Below are 26,022 nucleotides of genomic sequence, written 5' to 3'. Positions count from 1 at the left end.
GGCCCTACTAGTTATATATTTTTAATATTCTATGTATAAACATTTAACCTGTACATCTGTTTGTATTCTAAATAAATGAAATGAAACAAAAATAATCCATACGATGGGTTCTTGTTTATAGCGAGCAGAACTCCTTTTAATTGAGATCGATCATTCAAATCGCCTTATTGATTAGTTATGTAATTTATACAATGTCACGTTGCTTTCTTTGGTAGGTAGATATTGTGTTTTCCCTTCGGCACATCACGTGGCCTTTGTACTTAAAAGGATTAGTACTACAAAACGTGAGGGTGGACTTGCCGAATCGTATTCAAACAACAACAAAAAAAATGCCTTTTATAGATTGATTTCAATATCAAAACATTTTAAATATGCATTATGTAACTTAAAAGCCTTTTTTTTCTTGGAAATATATTTAAAAAAAAAGTTAAGTTTTATGTTACGAGCACATAATTTTTGTAATTTAAAGAATACACCACGGGAGTCACGTTGAACGAAATGATCAGGAAATGAGATTTTGTGATTTCAAAAACATCGTAACGTTTGAACCAAATGAGATAATATCATCCCACGAAGAACTTTTAATATAAAAATATATATTTTTAAAATATATATTATTTTATATTATATGTTATTTATATGTAATGGAGTAATGTAAAATGTTTTGAATATAATTCATGTAAGAAATAGACACCAGAATCTTGTGTTTTTTAAAACTTTTTATTTTATTTGTTTTTATTTTGATTTTCAATTTATTATAATATTTGAGTTTGTCCAAATGTTTGTAGACAAAATACTGGATTTCACTCCCTCTGAGTTAATTTTAATCAATTTTTGAATTTTTGAAATGAATTTTTATTATATTTTTTAAATTTAGTTTTGGTTAAGACTGTAAGAAATTGTAAGTCGCAATAAGTCCGCCATTCAACTGTGATATTATTTTTGTTTGTATGACATTGTATATTACGGTTAACAAAGATTTATTATTAATATTATTAATAGTTAATATTAAAATAGCGTATCTGGGACTACTAATGTTTTTTTATTGAAACAAAGCTGACTTTAGATTTTTATTTATACTTATAAAAGCATTTTATGACGAAAGTGGATTTCGGTGTTTTATTCACGTATAAAGTAGGTTATTGCGATAATTTCTGCATTTTTAACTTCAAAACGGAAAAAATGGATTTCCGAAGTTTATTTTTTGTCTTAGCATTAATTTTCTTTAGATGTATTTTATTTTAATTGTACCTGTATGTATTATATGTAAATGTGTTTGCCATTGTTGAATGGACTGGATAAGTATGTAAAAAAAATAAAATATTAAGTGCTATTTCTAGTTTGAACGGATTATAAAAATATAGTAGTATTTTATTACTTCTTAAACGACTGGAGTTTTCTGTAGCAAAAAAATAAATGTTGTTGTACTTATGACCGATAAACGTTTAAATAAAGTTGAATACTAACATTAAAATAGAGATGGAGAACATTTTAAAAAAGGGAATATGGAAGTCTAGGCACAAGGCTTATGACCTGTTATTGGCTGGTTTAAATTATCACTTTAAACACTGCGTAACATTCTCCATTCTGTTTTTTTTTTTTTTTACCAATTTTTTAAACTGCGGGTATCATTGTTTTGATATTCTGTAAAATTTCTGTCTTCAAATAAAGTTTTCTATATGTATTTTCATTTGTAAAAATAAATAAATTTTTAATTATTTTCGGCTCGAATTATTTAGGTCGCGTTATTTTTTCCGTTTTATGTTATGAAAAAGTAAAAAATAGTGAATAATTGAACGATATTTTTGCATTATCCGTGTTTAACGGTAGTATTCTGTTTTGTTCCCGCAGGGGCGGTCAAGGCGGCGAGCACGTGCCCGGGCTGGGCGGCGGGTACGCGGTGTCAGGCAAGGCGGCGCCGCTGAGCCCGGCGGGCGCGCCGCCCTACCCGCCGCCGCCGCCCATCCTGCAACACCCGCTCCGCATCGCCGCCCACCACCAGCAGCAACACATGCAGCCCTACGCTCCTCAACCGCTGGCTTATAGGTAACCCTCGTTTTATCTACTAGCATCCGGTTTCCTAAATATTGTAATCAGCATATTGCGAAGGAACGTATCCATTTTTTTTGTTTATTGAATACAATGATACAGAATATAGAGTCACTAGAATGAACATCCCATGCCTGTGAACTTGCCCCGACTCGCTAGATATATTCGTTTTGGCGATATAACATGTTACCAAACAATACTGTATCCGCTCTCCTAATAATAGTGTGTAATATGGTAGAACTCAGTTTATCAGAATTCCAATCATCCTGATTGCCAAATATCCGGATCGTTATCAGGAAAAAAAAAGAAAGATGTTGCAATAAATAAAAAAAACATGTTAAAGTAAGTTTTTATATGATTCCAATTCGCTGTAAGTTATTTCAAAAGTAATAAAAAAGTTATTTTGGTGTCAGTGGGCACTGCATTGGGACTTGGGACTCCCAATTGCAGCGTATCTAGATCATTTTTGTTATACTGATCAGTCTTACGCTTTAGGTGCTAGTCAAGGAATACTGTGCATGCTTCCACTCTCTTTTCTTTCCGCGTACTGTAGTTTCTTCTTATTCTTCTTCTTCTTCACATGTCTCTCTATGCTCTTTGCGCTGCTCCTCACTTGGCTCCTCGCGCTGCCGCCCTCTCGTCCGATGTTGCCCTCTCCGCCCACACACTGCTCTACTCGCGCAATTAATCGCGACGCTCCGCACTTGTCTTTCTATACAATGGACGATGAAACTGTGGGGCAGCGTGCGCGCAATGCATTTTTAGTATAGCTAATTATATCAATGTCATACAAAGAAATATACATCATTCAAAAATGACGCGTGCGTCTTGTGTGAGCGCTCGATGCGTACTGCGACCGCGCGATTGTGTGGCTAACCACTCGCGCTCATATTGCCGGTCCTTTGATTCGCGCTCAAAAACCGACAAAATAGGGAGCGGTGGGCACGACGAGGAGCATGACGTGCGGCATAACGAGTAATGTTACCACATTACGTCTCTGCCTCCGTTCCTCGCCACTTCCCATGCCACTCGTCGAGTGTGTGGCAGGCCCATCACGCCGGTTCCCCCCACGTTGACGATCACTCGGGAGAAATCTTCCCTATCCTGAGCATCGCGACACAGCGTCTCCACAGTTCATCTCGGTCCATTCTCGGATGTTTCGAAGCCAGGAAAGTTGTTTTCCTCAGATCCCTCTACGTCCCTCAATTCCCCCCCTCGTGACAAGCTGAAGTATGGCATATGTGTCACCTCTTACCACATGGCCAAAATATGACATCTTACGGAGCTTAATGGTGGTGAACAGTTCTCCATTCCTATTGGCTCTACCTAATGCTTAAGTTATATCGATGTTTTTTGTAGATGTTTCTTAATAAAACTCCATAGTCAATAAACCTTCTCGGTTTATTGATGTAGTAACTTATATTTATGGATTATAAATGTTGTAAATGTATTTTTATTCAGTATATTACTAATTAAAAATACATATACATAGTATAGTACATTTCCACTTATTTTTCGACCAATTAGCGCTTTCACTCTCTAATGGGCATTTTCAGACTGGGAAACATTATACAGTGTAAGGATAATTTATATAAAACTAAATATTATCTAAAGTGTACGTACATTTGAAAATAAGTTGAAAGATATACAATACGTAATATTTCAATGGAACAGAGTGGGACAAATGATTGAAACCTGTGTTGGCGGAGTACTGTAACTTCTTGGTTTAGTTTCACTTTTCTTTAATTTTGACCAACGAGCGCTTTCGCCTAAGAAGGCATCTTCGGGTCTGCCAAATTGTTTACAACATTTTGAAACTAAACCGAGAAGTCCAACTGATAATTTTATGTAATTCATGAATACTTTAGAGTTGGTCATCATATCAGTCCAAGATATTCTTAACATTCTTCTACGGTGGATCCGCATTTCAAATGCTTCAAGGCGGTTTATAACATTAGTCCCGCAGTTTAGAAGTGTCAAATCATATACCACCATAATGCTTATACGTTATATAGATATTTCTTGCTACAAAATAATATACCGGGTGCCGGAACAGTATTTTGAGACTCGCACGACAAACACTTTTTTTATTTCTGAAAGTCACTGGCTCGCGGACTTATACTAAAATAATAACACTGTTATTTAGCGACACTTTCTGATGCCTCACTTATTTTTTGAAATCCGAAATAGGCACTCCTAGCATTAACCTTTTAGAGTTTTACGTCATGTTTGGAGGCAAAATTAGTTTGAAGAAAATGCGCTCTGGATTTTTGCCAATTGGCAACGTCGAGTTGGAGAGAGGACTCCAGTGTTTATTTAGAGGTGTCATCTCTTCCAGAACAGTTAATTAACGATTGGACAGATTTCTGTTATTATTGTTCATTTGGCGCCTCTTCGCGGCCGACGCTGAGTGACATTTTCTGTCCATTCAAATATATATGTTTTCAGACATTCATTAATTTATGTCACTAAAAAAAGACCGCTTAACTTGTATCTCTGCGTGTCTGTCTGTACCTATTTAAATATAAATATTGTTTAATTGTTTTGTTTATACATTTTTACTAACCGCTTTCATTTTTTGTCATACGGCGCCCAGTTTCGAGGTTAGTACCTCATTATCAGGACTTAAAATCACTCACGTTACTATGCACGGTGTTTCAAGGCCAGATTCCTCGCGATAAACATTAAAAAAATCCTAATAAATTTATTCCAAAAACTCTTTTTTTTCTTCATAATTTGAAAATGTAAAGTAAATTTTCATTCCTTGGACTGGCATCCCTTACACAAACCCCTACATAACTCTTAACCTCTGCAAAAAAGGATATAAAAATCGTATTTGACCAACGAAGCGATGCGCACCGGACGCGGAAAAGCGAAGCGACGGGTATGGGAGGGGTTTTTCTTCTGCCAGTTCCATGTTTCACTTTCATACATAAGTGTCGGGAATAAAACTCCGTCGTGCACTCCCAGTTTAGCTTCGATTGACATATTTTTATTAGCAATTACTGTGCTTAGTGCCGACATATTGAGTTTAGATATATACGGTCTCCATATAATTTGTCAAACTCACAGCAAAAGGGGCATTGAAAGCAGAATAGGCAAATTCAATTAAAATCGCAATTGATGAAATTGAAATGTTTAAAGATTAGGTAACTCGTTTAATTATTTCACTCTTAAATGTATTTTATTTTATTTGATTTCCTAATGCTAATTTTTTATTCATTAGGATATATACGAGTATGTGTTAATAAAAGAAAAGGAAAAAAAACCGCTAACCCGGCGTGCCAGCAGGTTTTTTTTCAATTGCAGAGATGTAAAAATAAGTTATATAAATTTAGAAAATAGTGTAATCATTATTAAAAACTCAATAATATGCATGCGTATTTTAAAATTATAAGAAATTGTTTGAAAGGGTTTAATGCACTAATTGGCTTGTCAAATTAGTTTAGATTTTTGATAAACCATCAGTAAAGTTGAATTTTTTACCAATTAACAAGTTTTATGTTGATTTGTTAAAAATAATTCATTATCATCATTCCCTTTCCGCATTGTTACACCAATCGCAGCGTTTCTGGATCATTTCTGATACATGAGAGTAAGATGACCAGTCTTAGGCTTCAGCTGCCAGTCCAGGGACTATGAAATATTCTAGTGTAAAAACACATTTTTAAATAAATATTTCATGACATGTCGGGAGTCGAACCCGAGACGTCTTGCATGGTAAGCAAACGCGCCGACAACACAACACGAGGCCGACGAAAAAATAATTACGTAAATATTTATAATACAAATTGTTTTTTTTTTTAAATATTTTTTTATTACTTGTACGTTTTCTTACTGACCTAGACCTCTGATGTGGAGTGGAGTTACGAAAAAAAAGATATTATCTTTGTTATTAAAGAAATTAGGAGTTAATACTACTTACCAAAACCAGAATAGAAGCTTTAACGGTGGGGCAAAAATATATGTTGAAAATAATGAACCGACGCCTTTTCTTTCTAAAATTCTAAATTCTCCTTTTTTTGCAGAAAAAATATTTCGATGCCCAATTTCAAAAAATGCCTTAGTCCAATTTTATCGGATTTGAGTTGGTAACACCGCCGTGTAGAGCACTTTGTGAACACATTTACTTAATTCATTTTTCAATAAAGAATACCCATATCGAATTTTGCATTTGAAAAAGGTCTTTTTCCTGAGAAAAAATCCTTTATTTCTTTAAATACTTTTTAAAAATCCCCAAGTTCTGACCGTAGGCTTAAGTCCTCTTTTTAACAAGCAATAATTTTGCAACTAAACATGTAAAAATTTTGTATTTTTTTTATCTTAAAATAAAGAAGAGGAAAAACTTTACAATGCGTATTTTTAATTTTCCTAAATTCTGTCATTTATTTAACATTTCAGGAACACAATAAAAACGTAAACTTGAAACATCAAAGAACTACAACAATGGACTTATGCATTTTTTTTAAATTGGGCATCCATATTGTGTGTTTGGCCAGCTTTTTTCCTGTTTCACACAATTAAAACTAGAGAACAAAGAACCCAGCAAAATAGGTACACGAGATGTGCCCTGGCTGAAAATTATTTAACCCCCACTGCAAGAACGAGATTCGCCTGGGGCAATATAGTACTCGTATTATTGCACCGAGAGTGTATAATCAGTTGGACAGTTCCTTGAAAATCACGATTAACTTAAATACGTTATAAGTCAGTATAACCAAGTGGATTACTGCTCAGGACTTGTTTCTTATTCTTAGTCGCGGGGGTCAGTGCCATGCGAGCTCCTGACGTCACTGCGACCTGTGAAGATCTATTGTGACGGGTCCCCGTGAATAGTTCTCGCCCTCCGAGCCCGGGTCTTTAAAGAGCCTGGCCACTGCGCGGAAGGCGAGGTCAGGTCCGTAAAGTATCGGGCTATTAGGTAGGGGGCGAGCTCTTTAACATCCTCAGGTTTAACCGGCGGTCCCCCGAGGATGAGGCTGTATGGGATTTATAATTCCATCTGGAAAATTCTCATTGATAAGCGAAATCTCTTATCGATAAACGACGCAACTAATTGATTACCTTAATAATTTCTCCATAATACCACGTGAGCGTAGCCGCGGGTAAAAGCTAGTAATACATAAATAGTAGACGAATAATTTGGTTTCGACACAGTAATAACTCAATTTCGTCCTATTTGGAGTTTCCTCAGTTTGCCTCTCGCCTCTCGCCTCTCGCATACGTAACCTATATAGTACGAGTGTTTCAGTAGTGACTGTACTCGCACTGAGAACCTATTATTATTATTATTTTATCCCATCTCGCCCCAGACGTCCGACCTTGACATTGTCTGCCGTCGGCGCGCGCGCGCGTGTGCGTATCAAGTGCGCGTGTGTGCAGTGTTCGCCCCATTTATTCTAAAACTGTAGCTGTACCCGCTAGAATTTTAATGAAATATTTGACGTTTTATTGATATTTTAACAAGTTCACAGGAGAAAGCCTCCAGTCCCACGAAAAATCACTTTATTTTGTGATATCACCTGAACCCCTGTGCAAATTTATTATATTAAACAAAACGGACAAAGAGAATATAACGCCACGCTACAGACCTCGCTTTCTCTACATTCATACATCTTCTCATGCACGCAAGCCGATTATCCCTACTCCTGACATGTCAATATTTAAGTATTTGATGGACTTGATCGCGCCGTGTCTTTCTCGGACTTCCGCGTTTTCTGCACCCATCAACATTCGCGTCGTAGATCCTTTTAGCCGCCCTTTCGCTGCCCATTCGCTCTACATGTCCAAACCAACGCAGCACCCCTTTCTTGATTCTTTCGATTATGCTTGTCTCGGCCTTACGTAGTTCGCGGATCTCGACATTTGCGCACCTATCATGCATCGTTTACCACACATTCGCCAGAGAGATCGCATTTCGACAACATTCAACCATTTCAACAACCTTTCATTATTATTTTTCCATTTAAGTTTGTAAGTGAAAATTCTCGATGGAAGAAATCATAATTGAAGTCACAGTTGAAATCACAGAAATCATCATTGACAAAAATCACACTCGCGAAGGATGGGACGGTAAAAATAATATATATACAATACTTAAATACGTTAAAATAGCATTATATCAACTCATTAGTTAACCCGAACGAAGAGTATTTTCGTTAGTGATTCTTAAGGTAAAAATAATTTTATTTAATTTACTTTCATATAATTTAGAATTCTCTATCCTTACCTCTGTTTTGTATAAATACACTGAACTCCTTAATAAAAATACCAATCTCGAAAATGTCGCGAAAGCGATGAAACCGGTCCTAGATATTCCAAATTTGTGGATTAAAGTATCACTCGTCCTTCATTTCTATAATAAATTACTTTTTCGATTTCACGCTGCGCTCCCGCACATTAGGGTAGGCACTAGAACTCAATTGTGAATGGCTAGTTTTGCCTCCTGCGACAAACATTTGTCTGCCAAGGAAGATTTCAGTGCAAATTGAAACAAAGATAAAAATTTTCTGAATCACACCACATTCCACACTCCACACTTAAACTCGCAACAATAAAAACACCACCATAAATATGATAATATCACGTATCACGCGTACGAGTATTCTACAGTCATAAAGCTGTAGTATATACTCGTATTGTGTAGTGTACGTATGTAATTGACGTTGCGTTAAGTTTAAGTTTTTTTTTGTAACAATTTATTATATCAACATTGCATTGAAAGTACATTCGTCCACATACCCGATACCGATTTGGGTCTTCCAATCGGTTTCACTCGTACAAAAAAGCAGTGTTTTTTTAGTCAATAAACGAGTTGCTCCTTTAATATTTTCAATGTCATATATAGCGATTTTCATTGAATTCAACTCTACTACTTTCACTGCCCCTTTTCTAGATTATTTTTATTTTCACTTAGTTATGTATACATTTCATATTTAACAAAATATTTCCGTTTTACCTTCTCGAAAAATCTCCATCTCTGTTGAAATATCTATTCACCTTGATAATCTCCCTAGGGGGTATAATACGGTACCCAAAGATTGTCTACAAAGATTTTGACATACTTAATATGTTCCATTTTTAAAAACGCGAATGCAAATCTGAAATAAGTATAAAATATATATGAAAAAAAATATGGAATATAAATGTTCAAACGTGGGCAGACTGGTGAATGTTACACAGTGTGTAAAGTGGCCATTTAAGCCAGCCAATGACAGGTCATAAGCCCTGTAAATACCCAGATTTCTACAAAATGTTCTTTATCTTTGTTGTAATATAATAAGTATATGCCACTGCATGACATTACTAACATTATTTTGAATATCATAAACTTTTCTGCTTACACAAATTTAGAATTCACATTTAATCATGATATTCCCAACCATACATGGACACACGCCCTCACACAATATATTGTTAATTAAAGTTTACCTAAATAGTAATAACTGTGATGTAAAAATATATATTATTTATGTTCAAAGCATTAACTTTGTGTCAAACATTTTAATAAATGTCAGTATAAATATTAGCATATGACCACTTACCGTCGTTTTATGTCTACCGGTTTCGAGACGTACCCGTCTCTTCGTCAGGGCGCTCACTACACTAACATGCAAATACTTAAATACACTTTCACGTTTACCATCTCCGTAGTATACATAGTATTTACGAAAAAATACACAAATTAGATGGAGAGTTTAAGGGGTTGCGAACACCACCATGTCCGAACATGCACTGTCATTATTTATCATATATATATATAACATCATAATTGCCTTTCCGCACCTAATGGCGCATAGGCCACTGCATAAGTACACTAACCTCAGGGTATCTTAATAATTGTTTTGTTACATAAAAGTAAGATGATCAGTCTTACGCTTCAGGTACCAGTCCAGGGACTATGAAATATTCAAATGTAAAAACACCCTTTTAAATAAATACTTCATGTCAACCGTGTCGGGAATCGAACCCGAGACCTCTTGCATGGTAGGCAAACGCGCTGACCACTACACCACGAGGCCGATATAATTATTCATAGTAATTTTCTTTTTTATTGCGTTTTTCTGACCTTTGTGCACGTTCGGACAAGGACCCCTTAACTCTGAATGTAATTGATGTTTTTTTTCATAAGTACTATTGTGTAGTGAGTGTCCTGACATAGAGACGGGTACGTCTCGAAACCGGTAAACATAAAAAGTCGGTAAGTGGTTATGTACTAATATTTTATATATTAACCTAACTAACATTGAAATAAATAAACAAATAAATAATAATAAAATAACATTAGGTAAAAATATATAGTTAACAACTATGCAAATTCCATAATACTGTATAAAAGTAGAATAGGAGTAAATTAAAGTTTACCTAAATACATATAATAATTCATAACAAACAAAACAAACAAACCATCACGCCGTTTCCCCGTAAGGGTAGGCAGAGAGGATAGAACGCCACAACACTATTTTTGCATACAGATCTCGCTTCCTCTACATTCATACATCTTCTCATGCACGCGCGCCGATAATTCCGACTTTCGACATGCCCATCTTTAAGTATTTGTTGGATTTGGTCATGCCATGTCTTTCTCGGTCTTCCTCTATTTCTGCACACATCAACATTCGCATTGTACATATTTTTAGCCGTTCTCTCGCTCTCCATTCGTTCTACATGTCCAACATATAATAATTGTCATGTCAAACTGAGTTTATGTATTATAATCTCAAAATTGAATAAATTTATTTATGTTATCAGAGGCGCTTTGTGTTAGATAGTAAGTTGCGTATAAATTGAGTTACCGTGTAGTTTTTTTAAGCTATTAACCCAAGGTGATAAAGGAATCCTCAGAAATGTGCAGATTATGCGGAATAATCACCGTCTGCGTCTGTCCGTCACCGAGTGTACTTGTCCCCCCCCCACCCCACCCCACCCCACCCCTCCGCAGGCCTGCGGTGACTCACCGCACCGGCCCGACCGGGTGATTGTGACGTCACGCTGCCGATGGTGATGATTACCTTTCCTTTGTCACTGGAAAAAGTAATAACGGCCGCGCGAAGAGGAAATATTGATAAAAAAATAACTCAAATTACCTCTTTGTTTAAGTGTCTTCCTAATTATGTTGTTTTTATTACAAATATGCATATCGATAGCTCAGTGCCCATAAATTCCCATAGTGATAACTAGAAATAACTAGTTTCGAGTAATCGCCGACTAAAGTTTTGACATATCTAAATTGATTTATAGCAAATAATTATTTAAATCACGTTAAATGAAGTATATATGGATATGTCCAAATGCTTGCAGGCGGGCTGGATTTGCTCCCTAGGGAGTTATTCATTTTATTTAAATTTGTCGCAACAGAGAGGGAAAACAGTTATGAGGAAGGAATATAGAAGTTTATTTACAGGGCTTATGTTATGACATGTCATTGGCTGGATTAAGTGGCCACTTTACACACTTTTTTTTGTATAATGAAAAGTGTTACTCAAAAATTATTTTTGAGTTATCCCTCTATGTAACTGAGCCATCGGTATATTCATAAAATAATATTATTATATTTTAGCAATATAATATCGGAACAATATCACTTACAACATTCTAAAACAAGACAGCTGAGACTAATAACCCAGGGACTGAAATTAAACAATGAACTACCAGACCCAACCGAACAAAAGACTCGGACAACCTTGACAAAATATGTTCGCGAACAACAGAATAAGAATTCAAAAAGAAAAAATATTCTGATAAATGAAAGCAGTAATCCGTTAGGGTGTATAAAACTGTTTTTTTTTTTTAAATGGCGCTCCCCATGGTGTAATGTCTACGATGCTCGCCTTGCGCACGGAGGGTTCTGGGTTTGATTTCCGGCGAGATAGCAAAAAAAGTCGTGATTTTTCTCAAGCCTGGCCGATCTGTACTGAAATTCGCCATTGTAATTGGGCATCCCGATATGCCGCAAATACATACTGTAAAAATTGGAAACAAAATGGGGGGTGTAAAATATCCTCAAGAATATTTTATCTAACACTCATTCATTACTTATTAATATCATTTTATAATCCTCCGATGAAATATGAAATAAAATGGGGTCTAGAATTTTAACCGTCCATGCGCTCAGTAGCTGCAAGACTTGTTGTTATCTAACTTCCAACTTTATAAATTTGATTTTTATTTCGTTTTTAAAATATCACTTAAACTCTAAACTTCATTGTCAAATAATTTTTTTAAAAATAAAAATGTAAATAGGGGGCTAGATTTCTTATTATCCATGCGCTCTGTAGCTGCAAGACGTTCTTTTATCTAGCTCATATATATCATAATTGTTATATATCATAATTGGAGACGAGGAACTAGAATCCCAACCGTCCATGCGCTCTGTAGCTGCAAGACGTGTTGGGATATTTATTTATTGTACAGCGCCCTTGAGGTGATTTTCACAAAAATGGCGCTATATAAATTATCCATACATTATTATTATTATTATTATTATTATTATATAAAATTATATTTGAAGCACTTAAACATTGAACACATGTTAGCAGATTATGTATTTTAGGTTTCTACTTGTTATTTGGTAAGATTACAAATATTTAGTGTTAGTTTTGTTCATTTCTTGACGAAGAAACAGCCGTTTTCTGAAACCGGTCGGCGCATTTAATTTATTTGACTGATTAGACAAAAACTGAATGCGCAGGTGTGAAAAAAGGGGAAATAAAATCTTGGTTGGCATAAAATATTTATTTACAAAGGTTAGAATATTTCATAGTCCCTGGGCCGCGATTATGAACGGCTATCTTCATCGGTACATACTGAGGCGGTATAAACTAATATCGATATTTATGTACGAAAGTGTGCATATTTGTACGGAAATTCAAAGTAACTTCGTCGAACATGTTTAGAAAAAAAAAATGTAAACATATTCTATTTTTTATACAGAAAGTTTAATTTTACTTTGTTAATAAAATTGAAGATAAATTTTAACTTCCCATCAGAATACGTACCCAGGACTGGCACCTGAACCGTAAGACTGATCTTCTTACCTTCATGTAACAATGATCAAGTTATGCTGCGATTAGTGTATTAATGCAGTGCCCTATGCACCATTGGGTTTGGAAAGGGAATGATATTATTTTTATTCTATGGCATCAGTGGCGTTCCTGTGTGTGCGAAGGTAATATTTATAATAACTAACGAATGAATGTCCGCGTTTACAGAGAAAGCCAGTACGGGCGCGCTGGGGGCGTGGAGTACCACCGGCTGCCGGAGCGGCGCATCTCGCTGCTGCCGGCCGGCGGGGGCAGCTACCCGCCGCAGCCGGCGCTGGGAGCGGCCGCGGCGCCGCCCTCGGCGCTGGCGCCCCCGCCCGCGCAGCCGCCCGCGCAGGAGCCGCCGCCCTTCAAGAAGATCCGCCTGAGCGAGGCGCACCACGCGCACCTGCAGCACCACCACGTCAAGCTCATCCCGCCCGACCTGCAGCAGCCGCTGCGCGTCGACACCAGGGTACGTTGGGCTTCTCCGCATAAGTCGGCACATCGATATGCGTACAATTTTATTAAAACGCAATAAATCCCCAGAACGAATTAATCTACTTGCTTGCCGTGTCCCCTCAGGACCAACTGGACTGTCCGATATTTTCCATATTTCTGACATTAAAACTAATCATCGGAAACATTCTACCGCTCCCTACATATGTGAAACATTTAGCAATAATTTTAATAGTCTAGGTATATTTAACACTCCATGTACCTAATAGGTACAGAAGAGAACTAATGTGCTTGATTCAGAATAACACAGAATAGACGTTTTGTTTTTTTTTTTGCTTTATTTCTCGTCATCAAATCAAATGCAATTTCCCACCCCTACTTTCCTTAATTCATCCTCCACCACTCCTCATCGATTTCCTTCTTTTCCTTCCCTCTATCTCCTTGTTGTGCCATTTTTTTTTGTATTTATTTTTATTTAAGAAGGTAAACATGAACAGAAAAAATATAAAAGTAAAAATAATGAAACCCACTAAACCGCGAAACCGGCTTCTCAGCAGGTTTTTTATTTTTCTTTTACAAAGAAAAACGTCAGAGAAATTATATGATTTAAAAAAGTAATATAAACATTATTCAGAACTAAAAGCATACGTATTTTTACACAAAATTTATAGACAAAAAATCAAATAGATGATTGTCAACATTAAATAATAATCAATATAAAGCCTTGTTACATATGAGCCATTTAATTATTTTTTCCTTAACGGTTTTGTCAACATTTTCTTTTAAGATCTGCTTAGGAATCTTATTAATTTTTTTAGTAATTGTATAATGATGTGTTCTTTGGCCATGCTTGTTAACATACCTCGGTACTGACAAGCTTTCACGTAGAGTTTATTATTCTTTATATAGTTTAAATCGTCGTCGCTTTATTTTTGAATTTGTTTCACACAACACCGGCTACGGCGGCTACAGAACAGCGTCTCTGTCTTACTCGTTATGTGTTCTATCTCGTTGCTCTCTCAAATACAGATGTATCGCTGTATTTGCCATAATTCTTCGGGTAGCGAGGTTCAATATTTTTTATATTAAAATCTAGCATGGTTATACAAATTTTACTTTCCAAATCTGGCGTGTAATAAGTCCATTTGAATATTATTAAAAATACAACTCCATCTTTTTAAAAAATAAGAGAGATATATCAAGTCTTGTATCGTATGTCGACAAGTAGGACATCACAGCCACACGAGAGTTAAGAAAAGTCAGACCCCGTTTCTCTTGACTTCATTGTTTTCCAGAGTTTTGAGTTTTCTGTGGCAAAACGATTATCCTTAGGCGATTGGAGGGCATTTAAACTTGCGGTTATTTCAATGTTTATTTCTACAACCGATACTTAATTTTAGGTCTAAAATTGTTGCAACAGAGAGGGAAAACATTTCTGGCGGCTTATGACCTGTCATTGGCTGGTTAACCTGACCACTTTACATACTGTGTAACATTCACCACTCTGCCACATCCACATTTCCTCAAATCTTCCATTTATAATGTGGTTGAGATTCATCCTACCAAACCAATTCACCTACCAGGCAGACAATTTTCCTTTTTTGTATTTCTTACACCAGTTAGTTAATTCAACAATGTTTGGAGTATGTATTTTGAACCTGACACTTAGCTATACTCTAACTCAAAACATAATTGACTTAATTTGAGTTGGCAATTGAAAAATGGCAGTTTCGGAGCAATGCCCGCCGCGCGCCTTTATTTTCAAACCTTGCCTGTCAAATGCGGCAGGCGCCTGTCATACGTCACAAGTGAATACTCGAATGATTCTAATTTGTATTCTCTTTCGTCGCTTTTTTTCGAGGTGAAGTGGTCGTAGTGTCATTATTATTATTTTTTATACGAGTCATCTGTGGAGGATCGCGCAAAGCTCGGCGCCCCGGCGCCCGTTCAGCGTAGACCCAAACCGAGTGTGGTCGGTTTTGGCGCGAAATGCTTTCACATTCCACCGCCAGAGTCGCTGTATGTCTTATTATTGTTTACTTTCACGCATTTTGTATGCCGCGCCGCGCCGCGCCGCGCCGGTGTCCGATCTCCGTGCGGCGTGTTGCTGTTTCGGTTTGACCGCCAAACTTTAGTTTCGGCCGCGATTCATGAGGTTATGAACATATTTCTTAATCACAATGCGCCATTCGCTTTCACAGTAATTATAATAATTAGACATCGGATTATATGCATGTAAATATGCATAACAATACGACAAAATATGTGCTATAAAAAAAATGCATAATAGTTTTATAATAGAAACAACAACAGCAACTGTAAATTAATTTATATTATTTTGTTTTGCATTTTTTGTTTCTTTTTTGTTATTTTGTAAACTTGCCAAACACAAGATCCAGACTCTGTTTTGGCAAGTTCGACCTTAAGTGTTCCATTTTTTTTTATTGAATGTTTTGTTTATTTATGCTAATAAAGGTTTTTAATGAAAAAAAAAAGAATGTCTTAATAATAACAACAATCGTTAAATAAGATGCTACTTTATACTTGCGCGGTAGGAATAGGGGAGCGCGGGAGCTCGCGGTACAGAAGTAGTAATGCTTCGCGTCTGTCACTTTGCAGGAGAGCTCGGGTTACGGGGGCATGCAGCGGGGGAACGAGGCGCCGTCACCGCCCACGGCCGCCGAGCTGCTGGCGGAGGATCAGAGCTTCCGGACCACCAAGGACGAGCTGCTGCAGCAGATCGCCAAGGTGGACCGGGACATCGCGCTCAACGAGCAGGCGCTGTCCAAGCTGAAGAAGAAGCAGGCGTCCCTGGAGGAGCTGGCGTCCACCAGCAAGCCGCCCGTGGAGGAGGTGCCCGAGCACGTGCCCAAGCACAGCTCGCTGGCGCGCAAGATCTACACGGAGAACCGGCGCAAGGCGCTGAGCTCGCACGGGCTGCTGAGCGCGCTGGGCGCCCCCGACCCGCCGGGGGCGCTGCGCGGCGCCTCCGTGCCGCACTACAACCAGCCCGCCGACACGGCCGTGTACCACGACAACCGGCGGCGGCACCTGGCGTGGCGCGGCCGCCTCGCCGAGCACTTCCGGCGCGCGCGGGACGAGCGCGCGGCGCGCGAGGCTCACCTGGTGCGCACGTACGCCGAGCTGGCGGCCGAGTGGCAGCGCAAGGTGGACAAGGTGGAGGCCAGCCAGAAGCGCAAGGCCAAGGAGGCGCGCAACCGCGAGTTCTTCGAGAAGGTGTTCCCCGAGCTGCGCAAGCAGCGCGAGGACAAGGAGCGCTTCAACCGCGTGGGCGCGCGCATCAAGTCCGAGGCGGACCTGGAGGAGATCATGGACGGGCTGCAGGAGCAGGAGCTGGAGGACAAGAAGATGCGCAGCTACGCGGTCATCGCGCCCATGCTGCTGGACGCGCGCGAGCGCCGGCCCGTGTACAGCGACACCAACGGCCGCTGCGCCAACATGGCGGCCGAGTACAAGGAGCGCCAGAACCTGAACGTGTGGACGGCCGGCGAGCGCGAGCTGTTCCGCGAGAAGTTCCTGCAGCACCCCAAGAACTTCGGCGTGATCGCCTCCTACCTGGAGCGCAAGGGCGTGCAGGACTGCGTGCAGCACTACTACCTGTCCAAGAAGACGGAGAACTACAAGCAGCTGCTGCGCAAGTCGCGCCAGCGCACGCGCTCCTCGCGCAACCCGCAGAAGGTCGCGCCCGCGGACTCGCTGGCGCCCGGCGTCACCACGCGCCTGCAGCAGAAGACGGGCAAGGACAACAAGGAGAACCAGCGCCAGAGCGGCGAGGAGAAGGCGCGCGACCCGCTGGCCATCAGCCAGAAGGAGCTGGCGGCCGCCAAGGAGAAGGAGAAGGGGGAGGAGAAGGCGCCGGCGGCCGCGGCGGAGCCGGGTGCGCCGGCGCCGCCCGACGGGCTCGGCCTGCCCACCACCTACCTGGGCCAGGCCAAGCAGGCCCCCGAGGGCCCGCCCCGCTCGCCCCCGCCCCCCGACCCCCAGGAGAACAAGGGGTGAGTAACACTGCCATTGACTCTCGAATTCTGTAGCATGCCAATCCTCATTTTTATGCATCCTTAAACCTAAATTATCTAATTGAAGCTTCAAATATAAATAATAAACCTAGCCAAATCGACTATGACAATCATACAAGTAATAAAATTAAACAAAATTAAAATTAAATTAAAATACATGCGTTGGGTGATTATCCCAATTTTATATTATCTATGGTTATTATTGAATTACGGCTTGTTCAGTGAGTCATAATTATTTGATGGTATGCGATGAAGATTACTTACATGAGATGAATTTTTTACTTAGTTTTCTATGATAATCGAGAGCTTTAGATCAAGAGTCAAGAGCGATCGATCAGTCTCGAGTTTATTGTTTTATAGAATTTCGACAGCGCCTTCTGTTATTCAGTGCGAAGTTCAGGCACGTGACTCCACTCCTGCTGATAGCGATATAGCGTGGCTGCGTGTGATTCACTTCAGTTTCTCATAAATAACATAATTTCTGCTAACCCTAGAACGTTCAACCCCGTTAGTTCCTTGTCTTAGAAAATTTGTAAATACTAACTCTTTGACAAGAAAACAAAGCAAAAGGGAACTTTACTAAAAACTTTGAATTCCCCTTTCAACTGAAGTAACTTATCCTTCTGGTGAGTCAGTGTTCGTGCAATCAAGTTTTGTTTATTATTTTACCTTTTCTGTGACGCCTAGGCATTGCTACGGCAGTTGCCGGCAGGCTGCTAAATTTTAGGCAACTTTTAGAAATTACCATTTGAACCGCTGTCGTGTCGATAATTTTAGTAATTCCTCGTGTCCTAGTATTCCATCAAGGTTCTAACAGATGTCTCCGAGTGTACGAAATCTGAAATCGTTCGGAACACCTGATCTTTCCTCGTAAAGTGCGTACAAAGACGCGGTCTTTATGCGTCATTGTTGTACGGCCGGCCCTACGAGCACGGAAATAGAGAGCGCGTTAACGCGGTTATGGTTTTCAACTGGTAAAAAGACATTCTTTTATCTCTCTGTGTTTTATGACAAATCTCGGCGGTCATACATCTCCTTATGAGAACTTAGTATTTACTATTTTATTATAATACAAATAAGATAACATTAAATTAAATAAAATAATTAATCGGGCTGTGGTCCTGTGGCTAGTGTCTCGGACTCAAGAACCAAAGGTCTGTGGTTCGAATCCCACTCTACCCCAATTCGATTCCATTTTCTAATAGTGAGTTATTTACAACTCGTTGAAAATGACCCTCAAAATTAAATATTTGGGTAAATCATAAGAACGTAAATATTTCTTTTTTAAAAAAAAATATCAGTAGTAAAGTAATTAAAACAATAGTCTTGATAACAAACAAAGAGAAAAGAAGTACTGACTAAACAAGGAGGCAGTGGGAAGGGAAAATAAGAAATGTGACAAATTTGAATTTGACTAAAATAATAATGAAAATAGCAATAATAGAGTAATAAATATCGAAAGAAAACAAAATGTCTGTTCTCCATTATTCTAAATCGGGTCTGTTAGTTCTTTTTAGTACCTACTACTTTATGGAGTGTATTTTGTGAATCAAATCTATACTAAGATGGTAGAATGTTTCCTATGATTGAAACGGGCCCAAAAAGCGACTTTTTAAACTGGGTCTGAAAGGACCACTCCGCCACTTAAGTTATGTTTTCGACCATCAGGCTTTACGTGTTAGTTTTAATCGAGTGATGATACTCCGCCGGCTAATAGAGGCCCCCATACTGACAAAAACCATTCTAAGATTATCAACTACGAAGTAAGCTACAGTTTACAGCAATACAACGGGTCGTATGCACTCGGGTCGAGAATTGAAAGCGCCAACCGAAACCGCCCGTTACAACTTTGTTGTTACACTAAAAACCAAATCAAGAATTTGGAACGCTTTTGTTCTATGCAATAGAGCTAAAGAGTTTTTCTTTAAACGAAAGCGAATTATTACTTCAAGGTTTTAATGTATCTTAAGCACTTTTGATGGAGTCTCTTTACTACTACTAATATCACACCTTTTCTCCGTACGTCTTACACGTCTGTCCTGGCATACATTCCTAGCTTCTTTCACATTCATACATGCCCTTCGGTTCTGTCTGCTTTTGACACGACCGGCCTTGAGATTTTGGTTTACCTGATCGTGCCACGTCTTCCTCGTTCGTCCTCTCCATATATATCTATTTTACTATTATTTCGCTGTCCATTCGTTCTACATTACCAAACCATCTCAGAAACCCTTACTTAATCTTATCAATCATGCCTGTCTCAGATTTGCAATCTCGCCTGATTTTGTTGTTTGTAACTCTGTCATACGTCGATTTCCCACATATTCGTCTAAGAGATATCATCCTTCCTTTGCCAGTTCCATGTTTCACTTTCATACGTAAGTGTTGGGACTAAAACACCATTTTCCACTGCCAGCTTCGATTGACATATTTTACTAGTAATTACTGTGCTCAGTGCGCCTTTCAGAGCTCTTAGTTAATTATCAGACGATTCTATCAATTCGTAATATTAATAGCAATATTTCCATTTGGAATTCATCTGGGAACGATGTAATTTTCCCACCCTAGGAGCTCTGCAAACTTTGAATCCAATTCCAATTATCGAAGCAGAAGCAGAGTGCACCATCCGCACCGATATTAAAACTCGCTAAAGCTATAGACACCATCTTTACTCTAGTGAATGTGTGTGCCTTCAAATATGAATACTTCATTTAATTACTTCAGTTATTAACCCTTCGAGACACACTTTGTCCATCTATCGTAATAATTTATTTATTGTTTTATAAAATCACATCCGTCTTTAGCGGTGCATTGTATGCAAATTAAATTGATAATTGCAGCATCATTTAAATTTCAATTTTCACAATAGTTTTTAAATTGCCAGAATACTTCAGTTGACCGAACTCTCCTAAAAAATATAAAAATATCTAGCGAAATAAGAAAAATGCTCGCAAACACAACCAGGGTTCGTATTACAACGGAAAGTTAACATTTGTTTTAACTTTATGTAATTATGCGAACATTTTTTTTTCTAAACATGTTCAATTACATGTTATTGACGAAGATACCTTAAATTTTCATACAAATATACACATTTTCGTACATAAATATTGATTTTATTTTATAGGCAGTAGAAAACTCTGTTCACTTCCGGTTGTAATTGCCCCCCAGGGCCCCGATTACAAAGGGAAGTTAATTAAATAGGTGCGAAGGTTTTCACGGTCACTGTTATCAATATGTTTCTTTTTTGGGTTTGTTCCGATGTTTCGGCTACCATCGTAGGAGCCATCTTCAGGGTAAACTGAGTGTTTTGTAGGAAAAAGTATGTGTTTAAGTACTAGTAATTTGTACCGTGTCGCAGTTGGCAGTAAGCACATTTCAGGCACGATTGTAAGTTATCTTCATTTTTCTATAAAATAAAGAAGTAATGTCTTTTTACAAAAATTAGTATATTTTTTACAATATTTTAAGTTTGTTCAAATGTCTGTAGATGAAAGACTGGATTTCACCCCTCAGGGAGTCATAAAGATTTACAAATTACAACAGGGAGGGAGAACATTTTAGAGAAGGGAACAAAATGATTTTAGTGAAGTTAAAGAGCCTAAACCTTCATTGTTTTGAAGAGATTCATCTGATTAAATTATTTCTCATACTAGGCAACGCCATCAATTTTCTATGCCTATTTTCTATATATTTCTATAATAATGTACTTATTGTTTTCAATTGTTACATTGCCAGTTATTCTACTTCTGTTTTTTAATTTCTCTGTGGGATTTGCAAATTTTTTTATATTTATAAAATCACTCGAGTAAAGCGCCCTAAAATGGCGTTATATAAGTTATCCGTAATAATAATACTCATGCTCATGATCACCTTCCAAAATATTTGTTTCCGATTCTGGATCTCAGAGCAGAGGGGTTAACTTTATTACAATAGAAGTAATTGATTTACATCTTTCCAATCTGCTAGAGTACATTCTCCCACCCCAGCCCGCCCTCGGCCTGTGTGCAGATTCACTCAACAAGTGTTATATCAATTTAATTGGTTTCATTCCTCCATTCTTTTTCCAATTTCAATTTTTTAAACTGATTAATTCCCTTTTCTGTTTTATTTTTATGAATTTTACCTTTCTCCCATATTTCACTTTTAATGGGTTCGTGTTGTGGTAATACTGAATTCAAATATTAATTTATTGATTTATCTTTATTTTCTCAATTGATTCGAATCTGCTGCTCTAAGAATCACCTTAGATACCAAATATATGATTATTTCGTATAGCATTATTATTTATTTGAGTCTTGAATCTTACCGCAGTGGTGGTTTTAGTACTAAATTTCTAGTGAAGCTACAATATGTACTACACTCCTAGACCGCTACCATCTAATACCGCTAGGATATATCCTAGCAAAAATGAACTTTTCCATACATTTCTATCACAAAATATGTAGATATGTATATTGTCTTTGTGAAAATTCGGAAAGTTTGTATTTTTTTAATGACTAGTACTAGTACTTCTTCAATAATATTGATTTCTAGTTTATGAGTTAGGATGTAGGATTTCTATAAAACAGTATTTTTGTTTTTGTTAAAATGCTAAGTTGTTTCTTTATCATAAAAACAAAACTCTTGAAAATGTTAATTTTTGTAGATATTTCGCTTCGAGAAAACGGTCCTCAATTCAGAATAAGAAAAAAACAATTTTATAAAAAAACAAATACATATTCCAGGAAGATAATCCTCAAGTTTGATTAACAAGTCCAAACCCAATTCTGCACATACATATCTATACTAGAGCTTTTAGTACCCAAACTGTATGGTAAAATATATGAATGCATATTGTATTCAAGTCGAAATCTTGGTCCTGACAATACAATAGAAAATATTGAAGGCATAATAAAGGCTCATGTAGAAGTATAAAGAGTTATACATATTTGTTTCTATTAGAGCTTTTTCTGTAACAAATTATCAGGTTTTTGGTATTTATTAGTGCTGATTTTAATATTAATTTGACATTAAAAATCTCTTTTATATTTATTTGAAGAAAAGGACACAGCCATAACAAGAAAAAATTACATTTATAAATAATAACTTATATTAGAATATAAGTTATAGATTAAAAATACTCCTCCACTTATTTATTTGAACAATTACCGCTTTTATCCTCTAACAGGCATCCTCAGACACCAGTCTGGTGTCTCACCAAGTCTTTTTAATTTATAACTTATATTTTAATATAATATATTTACGATGCAAGTTGTTTTTATTTAAAAATAAACCATAATTATAGTTTTCTGTATACTACTAAATATATATATAAGTTATAATAATAATTAAATAAAACATACGATAAAAAAAAATGCTCACTTGGTCTTAAAAAAATCTTATAGCCAATAGATTCACATGGAGTAACTTCAGTTATTTTTTAAAACAAAAAAAAATGTGTTACATGATAGTTTATAAAAATAGTAATACAAAGTTCGTTAAATACAGATAGATTAATTTATTATTATTATTTACAATAAGGGCTCTAGCATTTTTTTTGTAGTTGTTTATAATTTTAGTAAAATATTATTTTGTTTAAAAATATGTTTTTAACATACGAATGTTATATTTTGTATCGTTAAAGGCATGTGTGCCATAATAATAAATAAAATAAAGTAATAAATAAATACGAAGAGAAATTCGATGTAGCCATCTACCTTCTTGAACTAAAAGGAAATTCAGCGTGGAATGGTTCGAAACTAGGATATAAGCCACTTGTTCTTCCTGTTACCGATAGATGGTGATAGTAGTACTGAATTGTACTGTCAGATTATAATATCGTCTGGAGTAAAATATTTTAGTTGCTTTCGCTAGAAATATTCCTTAGGTACTGTTATTTTAAAACAGTAATTAGCTTTTTGTGATGCACTTTTTTCGGGAATTCCTGCAGATTGATAATGTCTCAATCTTATTGAAGCATGTCAAGCCGCGACTTCAGATCTTTCACGATCTTCGAAATTCAACTTAATAAATTTTATATAAAAATTTTATAAAATTAACATTGATTTTTGTGACCTCTCCGGGAATCGAACCTGGAACTCATTCGTATATTTTTTTAAACATTGAATAGTTATATTCAGAAACACCGTAGGTCAAAAGGGGTGACAGATTTAAATAGATGGAGATTATTACCCGTATGCAGAGACAAACCTTGAGGTGAGGAAAGTACATTCTATTGTCTTCACCTTCGGGTTATTCTCTGCATTTGAAATTAGAATTTACTTTCCTTACCTTAAGTTTTGTCTCTGCATACGGGCATATGTTACCATTTTTTTGGTTAAATGGCGCCCAACGTGGAGCGCAAAATATTCATCTCTGTGCCGGAACTAAGTCAATATTTGACCCGCGTTTAAATCTACCGGCCGGCCGGCTTACGTATCAAAAATCTAAATTAATTATAATTTGGACGTCCATCCGTTATGTGTACATTAAACTGGAGAGAGGTAATATTGTTAAAGTGATTGAATTCCCGTCCGGATTTTGTGTTTGGTGATTGAGATTTACACACAATTAATTAGCCCCTCGCTAACACGGCCGTGTGTTGTAGTTGTTGTATATTATAATATATTATATCGAGAAAGAAACAAAAAATATTCAAATCCATAATTATTATACCTACGGTCGTTCTGATTATGTTAATCAGAACTGTGGAAAACTGTGGAAAATGCGTGGTAATGTTATATTTTCGCATTGATAATGCGAGTTAACCCCTAAATTTAATAATTCTTTTAAGCTCAGTTTTGATGAAATCGTGTTCATTTACTTAAAGTATAGCAAAATTCATTCGCATTAATGATAAAAATGTAGTTAAAATAGAGGTTTTTTGTCAAAATTTTAGACTTCTCGGTACACACCGATGTACGTACCTTAAAACTTGATGATAAAGCGTCGGTAGTGTATCGATCGTAATTGCATCCCTGGGCCCCGATTACAGTGGGAAGTTAACAGTTATCTTCAATTTTATCTACAAAGTAAAATTAAGTTTTCTGCGTGAAAAAAAGAATGTGCAGATAGTTTTTTTTCCTAAACATGTTCAATTACTTGTCACCGATGAAGATATTAAAAATTTCTTACATATGTACACAATTTTGTATATTAATTTTGATTTTAGTTTATAGACAGTCGAAGAAAACTCTGTTAACTTCCCATTGTTCTCGCTTCCTTAAGAGCCTTTCACACATGCCACGCCAATCCACCCGGCCCGGTAATTTTACCTGGTGCACCCTACAAAAAATGACACATTGCGTATACGTTCGTAGGGTGTATCCGGAAAGTGGATGGCGTGGCACGTGTGAAAAGGACATTGTTCATTTTTTATTTGCTTAAAATAATCTAACTAACTAACTAATTTAATTTAACTAAGCCATTTCCCCGGAGGGGTAGGCAGAGAGGATAGAACGCCACACCACTCTGTCCTGGCACACTTCCTTTGCTTCCTTCACATTCATACATCTTCTCATGCACGCACGTCGATTATTCCGACTTTTCACATGACCACTTTCAAGAATTTGTTGTACTTGATCATGCCATGTCTTTCTCGGCCTTCCTCGACTTCTACAACCGGACACATTCGCATCATAAATCTTTTTAGCCGTTCTTTCATCATTCATTCGCTCCACATGACCGAACCATCGCAAAAGACCTTTCTTAATTTTGTCGATAATGCTTAACTCAGCCTTGCATTCTGCTCTAATTTCGACATTAAAATAATCAAAGACACAAAATCAGTCGGATGTACAAATGCCTTGTTCAATACAGACGTATCTAATGAAATATTCGATCAAAAATAAGAGAAATTCGTAACTGGCCGACTAACAGAATTAAAATAATTTTACAATTAAAAATGATTCCTCACATAAAAATAAAATGCTTAGAAAATATCTAATAATTACTCCATTCCAGAGATACCACCTTAGCAGAGAACAAGAAGAAAACGTCCCGACGGAAAGACAGCTGCGGGGAGGCCATGGAGACCAGCGACGAGGACCTTCCCGAGAGAGGTAGGATGCCATATTACTCACGAAGTTGTCTAATCTCAGTAAGGTTCACCCTCACCCACCTCCCGCGGTGTGACGACTTCACGCTTGCCTCGCGTACCGGTTGTTTCATTAAAGCTGGCGCGTTCGTAAAACTCACACACACCCATTTAAAATCTACAGGATGTTGATTTAAATAAAGGCTATTTTAAATTTTAACCAAATGTGCTTCTATCTTTATTGTTTATCAATAAGTGTGCATACAATGTATGCGTATTTTCTCCAATATAATTTGTACTGTGCATTTTAATTACACTGTATCACATATTATTACAATGAACACAAAATATTCAATAAAAAACAAGCTTGTTTAAAAATAAATAAATATGTAATTTTTTTAAGTGATTGTTTTTTTTCCGCTTTAATCCGAAAGAGATT

The 26,022-nt window shown here is 37.2% G+C and overlaps 1 protein-coding gene across 7 annotated transcripts in view; it reads left to right on the top strand.

Moving 5' to 3' along the window:
• The window catches only part of Smr (nuclear receptor corepressor smrter), a 426,844-nt gene that overhangs the window by 348,322 nt on the left and 52,500 nt on the right, over positions 1-26,022 (top strand). For all 7 annotated transcript variants that reach the window (XM_088226003.1, XM_088226001.1, XM_088226002.1 and 4 more), the window contains 4 exons: positions 1,852-2,046; positions 13,260-13,545; positions 16,149-17,545; positions 25,511-25,608. In XM_088226003.1, the coding sequence (XP_088082129.1) occupies positions 1,852-2,046; positions 13,260-13,545; positions 16,149-17,545; positions 25,511-25,608 (1,976 nt within the window). The remainder of the gene's footprint in view (positions 1-1,851; positions 2,047-13,259; positions 13,546-16,148; positions 17,546-25,510; positions 25,609-26,022) is intronic.

This window comes from Micrasema longulum, unplaced genomic scaffold (genome assembly GCF_059751315.1).
Source record: "Micrasema longulum isolate JH-2025_06_02 unplaced genomic scaffold, ASM5975131v1 h1tg000403l, whole genome shotgun sequence".
In the NCBI taxonomy this organism is placed as follows: Eukaryota; Metazoa; Arthropoda; class Insecta; order Trichoptera; family Brachycentridae; genus Micrasema; species Micrasema longulum.
Note: the sequence above shows the minus strand (reverse complement) of the source record. Positions and strands in the feature narration are given on the sequence as shown.